A 13017-nucleotide genomic window follows, 5' to 3' on the forward strand; every position below is an offset into this window, starting at 1 on the left:
TTCCTCATACCTATGCTTTCTCACCAAGTGGAATTGGCACTGAACCCCACATGGGATGTCACACACTGCCACAGCGCCCCCCTCCCCGCCCTGCAGCTCTATGACACAACACGCTGAGCCACTGCTATCTTCAGTCTTTATTTGTATAAAAGTATTTGACCTAAATTATATAAAAAGTGAGGAGGACCAGATCCACGGCAAAGGGCTCGAAACAGTCACACAACAATCAGAAATTAACAGCTGGCTGTAGTAAAATGCTCCTGGGAAGTCTTGTTTCAGGAGAGCGGGGGCCTGAGTGATAACTTCAGAGCTAAGAACTAGAGGAGGAGGACTGCTGCTGTAAAGCTAGACCTGTCTTGATACAGGGCAAGCGCAGCATCCTTGTGCCACCCTAGTGTGCTTGGAGCTAGGAGGTCCCTGCTGCAGCCCCAGCAGGCACAGGGTGTGAGGAGCAGGCCCTCTTCACTGTAGCAGGGCGCAGAGCACCCAGTAAAGGCTCGGGGGTGGCCTCCAAATCAGAGCAGGCATCAGGAGGGACTTGGAGAGTGGGGCGAAGAGGAAAGCAGGAAACCTTTGGGGGGTTTCCTGTGGGGAGGAGTGGTTTTGGTGGTGTCCCTGCACCTGGTCCCCTAGCTCATGGCTGTCTGGGCAACTCATAGAGCTACTAAGTCCATTAAGGCACAAAAATGTCTGTAAACATGGGTGCTGTCCAGTGAGCAATTCAAGTACCAGTGGCGCTCTGTGGTCCTCTGCCATCCTGCCAAAGTGCCTGGACCCACAGCTCTGCTGTCCTGCATCACCTCCTGCTTGCTGGTGGCTTCAGGGCCAACTTGGGGGGGACACCTCGCTGCAACAAGGAGGAGTGTTGGTGGGCACCAGGTCCCCAGGGAGGAAATGAGAGGGGCACGAGGTGCGACTCACCTGGGGCAGGACCGGGATGGCACGTGGCTGGAATGAGAGTGCCGGGGGCTTGGCAGGTGGAGTTGGTGGCAGCGCTTCTCCTGCTGCCATATTGCAGGGCTGGTAGGGGTAGCAAGGGGTGAGAGGAGTGAGGTGGCTGCCCACGCGGCACTAGCCACAACTCGCTCCTAGCACCAGCACCTTGGGACAGGTGGCAGCTACCTGCTTGGTTTTCAGAGCCGGCAGAGGCTTGGTGGGTGGCTTCGGCTTCTCCTGAGGGCCAGAGAGGAAAGGCTCAAGTCACTCATCCACATACCAGGGAGGGACATGAGCATGGGACAGTGGCCTGGCTTTGGGGCAGAGGAAGAGTCCTGCACCAGGAGGCAAGACACCACTGCTCACAAGACGAGGACATCGCGCCCAGGGCATGAGATCTTCCAGGCCGAGAGGCCACCCCACTGGAAATCCCGCTCCCACACTGGGACCTCACGCCACGCTCCTACCTGCAGAAGCGGGCAGCCCGGCACAAGGGGCCGAGCATCGCGTGGGGCTGCCGTAGTACTGAGCAGGCTGGGACTGCCGATGGCGCGGAGGGACAGCTGGTGTGGCCGGGTGCCTTCCTGAAAGAGCGGGTTGGTGAGGCCAGTGGTAGGTCTGCTGGAAATCCTCCTGTGGGACAAAGGGCCAACAGGCAACAGCATTGCCCTCAGCTCCGCTTGCACAGCCATGTCTTCACCCCCCCTGTAGGGCCACTTACCCTTTCTGGAAGTACTTCTTCCCCTTGCCTCTGAGCAGCACAAAGCCTCCACCGATCAGGATACTGGACAGCACCAGCACAGCCAGCACGGCTGCCAGGACCATGCTGCTGGCCCCTGCAGAAAGCCAGTCGGCACTGGGATGGGCTCTCCTGTTCTGGGGATGCCCAGTGGGACCCTGATCCCCCGTCCCAGCACAAGACACTCTACCTGCCGTGAGCTCCAAAACTTTGTGCTGGCAGTACGGTGGTGCCCACCCCAGCTCACAGTGGCACTCCCGTTTGTGATTGCACACCTGAAGGCACAGAGGGCAGCCTGAGCATGATGGGAACCATGTCCCACAAAAGGCTCAGGAGGAGCCCTGCTAACGTGAGCCGCAAGCAGGCACAACTCACCCCATGGCCACTGCACTTAGCTGAGCAGTTCTTCTTGCCATAGACCAGGAGGTTCTGGCAGCGCCCAGCATAGCAGACCTGTGAGTGGGCGAGGAGCTGTAAGTGTGGCCCTGTGGCTGGGAGCCACTTCCGCCTCCCCAGTGCATCCCTTCAGTGCTCACCATCTCCTCCCCACACTTGGTGCCAGTGGGCACCAGCTGGAGGCTGCCTGTCATCTCGTTGTCGTCATTGCTGTCAAGGGCTGCTTTACACTTGTAGTGGCCAAAGGAGAGTGTGAGGAAGCCACTGCCAAGGGCAGGGCTGCTGGCGTCACTCATGCATAGCAGCGTGCCACACTTCACATCCCTGTGAGCAGAGTGGTGTCAGTCCTGTGGAGCCTTGCTTGGCCCCAGGGTCAGTGATGGAAACAAGAACAGCCCCCCTGCTCCTTACTTGGGGCTGCAGGGCCTTCTCCCAGACTCGGTCATGCAGTGGAAGTTGCGATCCTGATTGCTGTTGTGCTTGAAGCATTCATCAGGAGCCACCTGAGCCGCTGCAGGAGGCACAGAGCAAGAGGGTCACATGGAGTCAGAGCTGCAGCAAGCCAACGGCAGACCCCGTGCCAGGTCCTGCCTGGCCCTGGTCCCTTCCAAAGTCACCACACCACCTCCACGGATGTGGCACAGGGTTGCAGCGGGTGGGGTGAGATGCGGTGCTACCTGCGCCCCAGAGCAGGCGGCACTGCTCAGCGTGCGAGGGGCAGGCCCCGTTGTAGCAGTAGCCACGGCCACCCTGGCAGGGGATGCCGTTCTCCTGGAAGACATCCTCTGGACACTCTGAGCTGAGGCCGGTGCAGCGCTCGGGAAGGTCGCAGTCATTTTTGCTGGCCCGACACAGAACGCCAGCAGCCTTCACCTGCATGGAAAGTGGGAGTGTCATCTTCCACCTGAGATGCTGACTGCCTGCACGGACAGAGCACTGGCAGAAAGCAGCGCCTTCCCCCAGAACCGCTGGGTTTGGACAGGCAGCAGTCCTCAGTTTCTCCTGACACACATCAGGAAGCCCCCAAGGAGCCATGAGACCCCGCGTAGTACCTTGCAGTCCTGGCAGCAGTCACCCCGTGCACACTCAGCCCCCTCTCTCAGACGGCACGTGGTGGCATTGCAGCAGCGGTCAGAGCACTCCTGTGAGGCACATAGGGGGACAGGGATGGGCATGGCCCTCTCAGCCTCCCTGCCCTCCCACAGGCAGTCGAAAATCTCACCCCATCTCAGCGAGCCTGGGGCTGGTGACACATCAGCAGCCGTGGGCCTGGGCCCCTGCAGGCCCAGCTCTGGAGGCTTAAACGAGCTCTTGCATAAGGTGATTTTGGTGAGGGAACCACCCTGGAGCCTATTTCCTGCTTATTATAGGCCAGGTCTTGAGAAGGTGAAGCCAAAAGGGCTTGGTTTTGAGCTGGCACAGCCAAGCAGGCTCCAAAGGAAGAGGAGCTGCATTGAGCCTGCATTGGTGGGACCCCAAAGAGCTGACAAGTCTCGGCTTTGTTTCAGCTGCAAGATCCAGAGGGAAAACCCCATTGCCACAAATCCATGCTGCAGAGAGAGAAGGAAAGAGGAAAGGATCAAAGCCTTCCCAAACATCCCTTGAAAGACCCTCTCCTTCATTTCAGGGAGCTGCCATGTCAGCAGGTGCTGAGGGCAGGGTAGCCACCATGGGTATGAAGTGGTTCCAAGTCCAACCATGAGGCAAGTGAACAGCATTGCTCAGGTCCAAGACACAGCAGCATCACCTCACTGTCTGACTGGGGACCCATGAGGGACACAAACATCTTCTGTATGGATCACTGCCTTCCCCCAATTCAGGACGTGCAGATATGTGGGTCACATCTCCTTCTTTGGGATGTCCCAAAACCGTGCAAAATGGGGCACGCATCTACGTTAACAAACACCTTTCTCAAGTTATTCTTCAGCACAAACATAAGGAGCACAAGAAAGGTGAGTCAGGAAGCCTTGCAAAGTGCAGTGGCAGGGAAGAAACACGCACCACCCTCTCCAAGTCTGAGATCCCTCTGAGCTCCCAGGCTGTACCTCTGGCCTGCCGCAGTCACACTCTTCTCCTCGCTCTACAAACTGGTTCCCGCACACTGGCTCCCCATACAGCTCGTCTGCTCCAGGGACGTTCAGCAAGCAGCTGGTCTTGGGGTCCTCAAGGAACTGCCACATGTCCTGCTCACTGCAGGTGCTGAAGAGTCTGGGGTAAGCTGAGCTGGAGGGGCACAAAACCAGGCAGTCATGAAAAGAGCTGGGTGACCTGCAGCTGGAGAACCCCTAGCAGATGCATATTTAGCTTCAAAGTCAGAGATAGAAATGGTGAATATTCCTTCTGACCTGACCATTCCACGAGCTTCACTTCAGCTCTCATCAACACAATGCTGGAGAATATCTAGAAATACTGCAACCCAGAGCTGCTCTTCACTCTTTCTTCACTCTTTCACTCACCTGATCTTCGCTGCCATAACACATCCTCCACGTTCTTTGCTGACAGGACAGCGGCAGTCAGCAATGTCTTCATCATGAGACATTCCCAGGTTGTGTCCCATCTCGTGAGCCAAGGTGGATGCAGCACCGATAGGATCCACGCTGTGGTCCTATGGAAGAAGAAGCCAAACATGGTGCAGATGGCTCCTCTCTCTGGGACCTCCTGAGGCTTTTTTAGCTGCCTTCTGCTGGGCCTTGCTGCTGCCTGCCATTTGTCCCATGCTGAGGGAGAATCATAGAACCATAGAATGGTTTGGGTTGGAAGGGACCTTAAAGACCATCTGGTTTCAACCACTGCCATGGGCAGGGTCACCTTTCACTAGACAAGGGTGCCCAAATTCTCATCTAGCCTGGCTAGCCTGGCCTTGAGCATCCCCAGGGATGGGGGATCCACAGCTTCACTGGACAACCTGTTCCTGCAGGACAGCTGGGGGATCAGACCCAGTCTGCATGGGTTCATGAAAGGCAGGTCCTGCTTGACCAACCTTATCTCCTGTGATCGAGTGACCCGCCTGGTGGATGAGGGAAAGGTTGTTGACGTAGTGTACCTGGACTTCAGCAAAGCCTTTGACAGTGTCTCCCACAGTATCTTCCTTAAGAAGCTGGCATCATGTGGCTTGGACAGGTACACTCTTTGCTGGGTAAAGAACTGGCCGGAGGGCCAGGCCCAGAGAGTGGTGGTGAATGGAGTTAAATCCAGCTGGTGGCCGGTCATGACTGGTGGTCCACAGGGGTCAGTACTGGGGCCTGTCCTGTTCAGTGTCTCTATTGATGACCTGAACAAGGGGATTGAGTGCACCCTCAGTAGGTTTGCAGGGAGGAAGTGTTGATCCGCCTGCGGGTAGGAAAGCCCTTCGGAGGGATCTGGACAGGCTGGATCGCTGGGCTGAAGCCTATTGTATGAGCTTTAGGCCAGGTGCTGGGTCTTGGGGCAGAGAGGCTGGTAAGCTGGGTGGAAGTAAATGATCTGGGGATGTTCGTTGACAGTCAGCTGAACATGAGCTAGCAGTGTGCCTAGGTGACCAAGAAGGTCAGTGGCATCCTGACTTGTATCAGAAATCATGCAGCTATCAGGAGGAGGTGGTGATCATTCCCCTGCTCTCAGCACTGGTGAGGCTGCACCTCAGTGCTCTGTTTATTTTTGAGCCTCTCACTACACGAAAGATATTGAGGCCCTTGAGCGCGTTCAGAGAAGGGCAATGAAACTGTGTCTGGAGCACAAGTTTTATGGGGAGGGGCTAAGGGCATTGGGATTGTTTAGCCTCAAGAAGAGGAGGCTCAGGGGAGAACTTATTGCCTTCTCCAATGGCCTGAAGGGAGGTTGTGGTGAGGTGGGCCTCTTCTCCCACATAACTGGCAATAGGACTAGAGGGAATGTCCTCGAGTTGCACCAGGAGATGTTCAAGTTGAATGTTAGGAAAAATTTCTTCTCCAAAAGAGTGGTTGGGTGCTGTAAGAGGTTGCCTATGGAGATGATGGAGTCACCATTCCTGGAGGTGTTCAAGAAACATTTAGATGTCATACTATGTGACATGTTTTAGTGGGGAAATATCAGTGGTAGATGGACAGTTGGACATCTTGGAGGTCTTCTCCAACCTTGGTGATTCTATGATTCTATGATTCTATAATTCCAGTGCCACATTTTTATAATGAATAATTTCTTCTTAAAATCTAATCTAAACCTCCTCTCTTTTTGTTTAAAGCTATTCCCCTTGCCCTGTCACTACATTCCCCAATAAAAAGTCCCTCTCTACCTCCCCTGTGACTTGCTTAAAGTAATGAAAGGCTTCTGTGAGGTCTCCCCAGAGCCTTCTCTTCTCTATATTGAGATAACTGAAGACAAAATCTGGCCCCACAGCCTCTGAAGACCACCAGAGTGGTCTTTCAGGGGCATAAGTCAGTAGAGATATAGCAACTATATTCAAATATTGCTCTCCATTGGTTCCATGACTGTTCATGCTCCATGAAAGGGATTAGAAGCACAACCAAAACGACCAAGGAGCAATTGCAAATTGCAATTGCAAATTGAGTCTTGTGGTCATCTGACAGGTGGTGGGAGAAGCCACATGTCTCCAGAGCAGCTCTTGCAGGCTCCTTATGGCTCAGATCCACCAGAACCCTCATGGCATGCACCCAGGTGGCAGGACCCACCTGATTGACACCACCTGAGTCCCTGGTGCACATAGCAAGCTTCTTTGCCAGCCCGACAGTTGTGTCGTGGAAGTCTATACCCCTGCAGGAAGGAAACGTGACCATGGGCATGGAACCCTTTCACTAGCAGGGCTGCAGGGAAGGCCTGTCATCCAACCCCCTTACGTGATCAGCTGGACATTGTCATGCTGCTTTCTCTTCAGTAGGTCCATCTCCCGCCAGCGAAGGAAGTTCTCCAGTGTCTCCTCTGCCTTGCGACTGACAGTGATTTTGTCCCTGTTGCTCCACACCTCCAAGCCAATCAAGGCCACACGCAGGCCAAGAGACTGATAAAGCTGCAAGGGATACATATCAGAGGGAGTGCTTGAATCCAAACTGCACAGCAGAGGGAAGATCCCACCTCCCTTTGGGACCTGTCACCAATCCCAGGTCACCCTAGCCACACAGCAACAGCCTTTGAATGTTGAGGGCTGAGGGCTCTCCCTGGGGGAGAGCTGACCTACTTCTAATGCCCACTTTGCATACCCCATCAGTTGCTGGACACTCTGCTCCGTGGTTGCCCACTTCACAGCGTGAGGTTGGCTTCACTCCAGCCCTCTCCCAGCTTTAACCAGAGTGAGCACAGTCCCACGCTGGCACTGGAGAGTCTGGGCTCACCTTGTCAACATGGTTGACGATTTCTTTCATGCGGTTCTGCACTCTGCGCAAGTCCTTGTACTTCCTGAACTAGGGGAAGGACACAGAGACGTTCCCACATCAGTTCCACCTCCCGACAGCTGCAGAAGAGAGTGGAAACACATGCCCACCTTCCCTTACCTCTTCATTGTCCACAACCAGGACCAGCTCCACATATCGGGGCCCTCTGTGCAAGCGGGCTGATTTCTGGTAGGGAAGACAGAAGTGAGCACAGGGAAAGATTCAGGGAAAGATCCCTGCCATTGACCCTCCTGTGGGATTTGTCCTAGCACTGTACAAGACCAGGAGCTCTTCTAGATCTGCTTTCTAATATTGTTTTGCCCAGGTGTTTCAAGCATCTTTCAACATAAAAGGAAGAGTCCCAGCCTGCTATGGCCGCAAGGCAGGAGAGAGGCCCTGTGAGTCCCTGCATGGGATGAGGCTGGGTACATGCAGGTCCACGGGTCAGTGTAAGGAGAGAGGAGCATGGCCCAACTCCTCTCCCAACTTCACTGCCTGTAGCACTCTCGCAAACTCAGCTACAGTGAGAAAAATCAGTGCAATGCCTAACCCAGTGATAGAGCTTCAGGGGTGCAGCAATCTTGGGGTCGTGGTCATACTCCAAGGCAGCCTCCAGGCAGGCACTGCGTTTCATGCGCAGGTGGGATGCTCTGTACACTGCATGCTGGCCGGCCTCATGCTCATCCAGAGGCTTCAGCAAGAAGACAGTCTCATTCACCCGGAAAAAGCCACTGCCAAGAGAGAGGACAGCTGTAAGGCCAGGGTGCAGACAGCCTGACAGAAACCATGCAGGATGGGCAGATGCCACAAATCCCCCTTGCAGGAGACCATTTCCTGTCCAGCTGCTTCCCACTGAAGCCATGGAGGTCAGCACAGTGGCAGCTGGGGACAATTAGGGCTTTTTTTCTCCTTTACCTCACTCCAGTTTTGTCACAGGTCCTACCTGAGCCCACTACAGGTGCTGATGCTTGCTGCGGAGTTGGCATGCCCCTCAACATGGCCTTGGTAAAAGCAGTGGTCCTGCAACCCGGAAAAGAGGTGTGTAAAATGGTGGCCTTCTACAATGGAGTGACTGCAATAGCAGACAAAGGAAGAGCAACTGACATCATATGCCTAGCTTTCTGTACAGCTTTTGGTACAATCCCCCACAACACTCCTGCCCCTGAATTGGAGAGATAAGAGTTTGATGGAGGGATTGCTTGGTGGATAAGGAATTGACTGAGTTTGGATTACATCCAAAGAGTTACAGTCAATGAATGGTTGAACATCCAAATGGGGACAGGTAAACAAGTGGTGTCCCTCAAGGATTCACACTGGGACCAAACCAGTGCTATATAATATCTTCGTCAGTGACATGAACAGTGAGATTGAGCACACGCTCAGCAAGTTTACAGATGACACCAAGCTGTGAGGTGCTGTCAACACATTAGAGGAAGGAATGCCATGCAGAGGGACCTGGAGAGGCTTAAAAGGTGGGCCTGTGTGAGCCTCAAGTCCAACCAGGCCACGGGCCATGTCCTGCACCTGGTCTGGGGTGCCTGTAGCTCATCACCAGGGAGTGTAGTGATAGGAGAAGAGGTAATGGCTTTAAACAAACAGAAGGAAGGTTTACATTAGGCATTAGGAAGGAATTCTTTACCCAGAAGGTGGTGAGACCCTGGCACAGGCTGCCCAGAGCAGCCTATGGTTGCCCAATCCCTGGAGGTGCTCAAGGACAGGCTGGCAACCTGGTTTAGTGGCAGGTGTTCCTGTCCATAGCAGGGATGTGGAGTGGGTCCCACCTCAGCCCACCAGCCCCAGCGACACATGAAGCACGATGCTGCCTCCACATCACTGCCAGTGCGTGCTCCTTTTCCGGCAGCGACTCCAGCCCCATACCTGGACATCTGGCTTCACCGTGACCTCAGTGCCGTCAGCCAGGTAATGCGTCTCAGTGTAACGCTGTCCCAGCAGCTCCCTGCAGACCGAGACAGGGATGTCAGCAGCAGCGCCAGCTTTAGAGACAGGACGGAAAGTGCTGCTCCAGACCTCCCAGGTGAGGATTGTGCCAGCCCAGTGCCATCCCAGCTGCACTCACCTGTTCTTCTCCAGGTGCAGCAGGTAGTCCCTGCCCTCAGCACAGACACTGTAGAGGACACGTTCTGGGTAGGTGCTCTGCATGAGACAAAACAGCAGCACAAACCCACTGTCACCAGGAGCTAAGCTGCAGAGGAGAGGATCCTGTTGCCCTAATCTCAATCCTGCCCATGAATGACATGGGGTCTACAGGCAGCCCACTGGTGGGGAGCGACAGAACAGGGAGCCACAATCCTCACTGGCCGCATGCAAGCTCATCCAGCAAAGACACAGGAAATCAAGCAGAAGTAAAGTATGCAGGCAATAATGCAAATCTCCAGCACATCCTGAGTTAGTGGGCAAGTCACAGCCATGGAGTGAAGTCAGCAGGTCTGGCTTCCCGTGGCTGACTTACAGCTACAGCTGGCCACAACAGAAACTGGGGTTTCCGACTCATCAGCTCCTTTTTTGGGGCTGAGCTCAGTGCTTACTCACAGGCTGAACCACAAAGCTCTCCAATTTCCTTCACCAGCAGAACTCCTTGTCTTCAGCTGATCTGACTTGCCACCTCATGGTTAGAAAGCAACATGATTTGAGTCTCATCTGCTACTGAGAGCAAAGCTCGGCTTCCTGTGTGTCAGTTCCCCCAGTGGCACCGCAGTGCCAGCAGGAAGGACCTCAGGGCATCACCCTATGGTTGTTGTGACCTTGGCATTCACTCAGCCCCATGGAGATACTGCACATCCCTGGGGCTGCTCCATGTGCTCAGCTCTTCCGGGATGAGACAAGCATTCCTCCTGAGTGAGGTGTTCAGCTTAGCCTCGGGCAGACTAAGGGTAGAGGTATCATCATTACCACCACCATCACCGCCACCACCCCTGGGGACTCTGCAGGAAGCAGAGGTCATGAAAGTTGTCCAAATTCTTCACTCATAAGCAGCGACCCCATGTGCAGTGGCCACAAAGTGGGGCTTTATTGTTCTTGGCAGCTCCTGGGGCTCTCGGGAATCGCAGAGGAACTGGGAAGGGGCCAGTGGGGCAAGCGCAGCTGCAACAGCCATGGGATGGGGCAGGGGGGAAGGTCTCCTGTGCAGCATCTCCTTCACCATCCCCATCCTTCTCCAGGTCCCTTTCACATGGGGAAGCAGGGGACAACAGCGAGGTGCAAAGCTGCCCGCCGACACAGATGGTGTCTTTAAATAGCAGCACTCATCTCATGGACACGTTTGATTTTCTAGAGCAGGGAAAGCAGATGCTTTCAGGGAGTGGTTTACGGAGCTGCTTTATCAGTAAGGGTCTGAATCATGGAGAAACCTGCTGTAGAAAATGAATGTCCAGGACCTCTCATTGGGTGCTGAAGGCTTCTGTTCTACAACACAAATCCTCATTTCTACCTGAATTCCACTTCTTTCAAGGCAATGAGGAAAGGCCCTCTTGGGTCGTAGCCATCATTGCCCAAATGCCACATCTCCCGAGTCAAACCCCATTCCCTCCCCCAGACTATGAGGTTTCTGAAAAAATAGCACTTCTTTTCTTTCATGTGGGCTGCTGAGACTTTCTGATTCCTATTTCCCATTCCCAAAGGAGAAAAAGAAACAACTTCAGCAAACACAGCAAGAAAAGGGCTTCCATCCCGGCCAGGCTGTGCGCATTCCTGCTTAAGGACAGACCAGATGTCAGAGGATCAGTGACCACACGGGGTGCCCACGCCACAAAACGGCCCAAAGAAAGCGTCCAGCATCACCCTCCCTAACATCTTCTCTGCTCTCCACTCCCATTTTGGCCAGAAACAATCCAGAAAAGACATTACAACTTCCATGGAATGCAATGCAGCAAACCCCAAAACTTCATCCAGTACGGATATGGCAAACAGGAGCCGGTTTCGCATTCCGCACTCCACTCACCTAATCCGCCCCCCAAGCACGCTGCGAGGCCGTGAGGGAAGCTGCACCGAACGGTACTGGGATGAGAATTTGAGATGCAGCGCTGCCGGGTTTGGGGTACAGCATTGCTCAGGTCGGGGCACAGCCCTGCTGGAGTTGGGGCACAGCGCTGCTGGGCGCAGCCCCACTGGTGCTACGTTTGGGGCGCAGCCCCACTCACCGTTGACACGGAGAGGTCCCTCTTTGCCCGGGGCGACGGTACGCGCCGTGGCACCGTCGTCTCGTACCGCTCGACGTGGGCCAGCTCCTCCCGCAGCCCGGCGCCGACTCCTGGGGAACCCGACGGGCAGAGCTGCGGTGGGGGAGACGCGGCAGCCCCCTGCCTCCCCGCTCCAGCCCTCGCAGCATCCCGACCACAACAGCAGCATCCACCCGCGACGGCACCTCCCGCGTGGGCGACTCCCGGGGGCCCCCGAGCACTCACCGCGGCCCAGCAGCAGCCCCAGCAGCAGCCGGAGGACGGCGAGCGGCGGGGCCATGGCTCTGCTCCCTCCGCTACTCAGCTCCGCGCCGCTCCGCGCCGCAGCCCCCACCCGGCGTGTGACTCACCCACGGCCGCGGCGGAACGGGGCGGTACGGGACCGGACGGGGCCGCCTCCGGTGGAGTGCGCGGGGCGGAGCGGGGACAGAGGGGTTTCGGGGCGTCTGAGGGGGCTGTGGGCAGCGCGGGGCGTCTGGAAGGACTGAGGGGGGTCCTTGGTGCACCAAGGGGGGTCGTGGTACCACCGGGGGTTGTCCTCGAAGTACCGGGGGGTGTCCCGCGTCACTGTGAGGCTCTGCAGGGCATTAAGGAGGTGACCATAAGGTGCCAGGGAGGGGTCGGGAGAGACCTGCTTGATTCTGGGGCGATGGGGTGGCATGCACAGGGCTCAGCGCCCGAGGACGTGCCCGTCACCATTGGCAGATGGCAGAGAATGCACGCAGGTCCCGGCTCTCGTATATATACCGCTGCTCCTGTTGGGTCCTATGGCGTGAAACCTCGGGCAGGGTCCCCTGAGGGTCCAGCTGCTGCTTCCTCCTTATCTGCAGAGATAACGCGGAGCTTTTGATGCTTTTGTTGTGATCCAGGGCCGAGACCAGCCGGGAAATGAGGATATTGTGAAGGCTCCCATCCGTGTAAGATCCCTTTTTTGGGAGCTCTTTTGCTGACCTGGGGCTATGCAGGAAGGCGAGCAGGGGACACGGCCCTGCTGCAGGCACAGGAGTGCTGGGACATCATGGAGAGGTGAAGTGGGGATCCCTGTGCTGTTCTGTCCAATCACACCCACACCTGAAATGAGCAAATGCCCGGTTGGGGTGTACGGTTCTGGGGCAACTGAAGTTATGTCAGTGTGCCTGGTGCTGGGAACACTGGAGGCAGGACAGCATCTTTGAGATAAGGATGTGCGAGTAAATGAGTACGCACAAAACCCCGAAGGGCATTCAAAGATCAATGGCCCTCAATAGGAACCCGAGGAGCTTCAAAGGGGCCGCTGGAGCAGAGCAGCCATGGGGCTGAGCAGAGATCAGACAGCCCCCAGCCAGCAGCCCCCACCAGGCTCCCACTAGGCCAGCCCATGCTCTGGTCACCTAACAACGGCACGTGCCATGTGCCAACAGGACAACTC

The 13017-nt window shown here is 55.7% G+C and overlaps 1 protein-coding gene across 4 annotated transcripts; it reads right to left on the reverse strand.

Annotated features, from left to right (window-relative positions):
• Positions 1 to 119: 119 nt before the first annotated feature.
• ADAM8 (ADAM metallopeptidase domain 8) lies at positions 120 to 12323 on the reverse strand. Of its 4 annotated transcripts, none has more exons than XM_015278691.4 (23): positions 11835 to 12323; positions 11571 to 11680; positions 9491 to 9567; positions 9292 to 9370; positions 8357 to 8433; positions 7964 to 8144; positions 7534 to 7599; positions 7375 to 7443; positions 6883 to 7052; positions 6718 to 6799; positions 4528 to 4676; positions 4117 to 4294; positions 3124 to 3213; positions 2749 to 2944; positions 2483 to 2582; positions 2212 to 2395; positions 2051 to 2128; positions 1866 to 1950; positions 1658 to 1772; positions 1404 to 1569; positions 1123 to 1173; positions 922 to 1020; positions 120 to 847 (listed from the first exon to the last, which is right to left on the reverse strand). In XM_015278691.4, the coding sequence occupies exons 1-23, from the start codon at positions 11887 to 11889 to the stop codon at positions 797 to 799; spliced, it is 2508 nt and encodes an 835-aa protein (XP_015134177.2). In that variant the 5' UTR covers positions 11890 to 12323; the 3' UTR covers positions 120 to 796. The 4 variants fall into 4 exon arrangements, with proteins under 4 accessions (XP_015134177.2, XP_015134176.2, XP_015134179.2 ...); XM_015278690.4 differs by having other exon boundaries at positions 1102 to 1173; XM_015278693.4 differs by lacking the exons at positions 1866 to 1950; positions 2051 to 2128; positions 2212 to 2395.
• Positions 12324 to 13017: the final 694 nt, after the last annotated feature.

Source organism: Gallus gallus, chromosome 6 (genome assembly GCF_016699485.2).
Source record: "Gallus gallus isolate bGalGal1 chromosome 6, bGalGal1.mat.broiler.GRCg7b, whole genome shotgun sequence".
NCBI classification, from domain to species: domain Eukaryota; kingdom Metazoa; phylum Chordata; class Aves; order Galliformes; family Phasianidae; genus Gallus; species Gallus gallus.

Bases quoted from the DNA above. Each gene is read 5' to 3' on its own strand.
- ADAM8 (XM_015278690.4), bottom strand. From the start codon at position 11,889: ATGGCCCCGCCGCTCGCCGTCCTCCGGCTGCTGCTGGGGCTGCTGCTG. The intron at 8,434-9,291 runs GTATGGGGCTGG...TCCGGGTTGCAG, and splicing joins CGGTGAAGCCAGATGTCCAG to GACCACTGCTTTTACCAAGG. The intron at 1,951-2,050 runs GTGAGTTGTGCC...CTGTGCCTTCAG, and splicing joins CTAAGTGCAGTGGCCATGGG to GTGTGCAATCACAAACGGGA.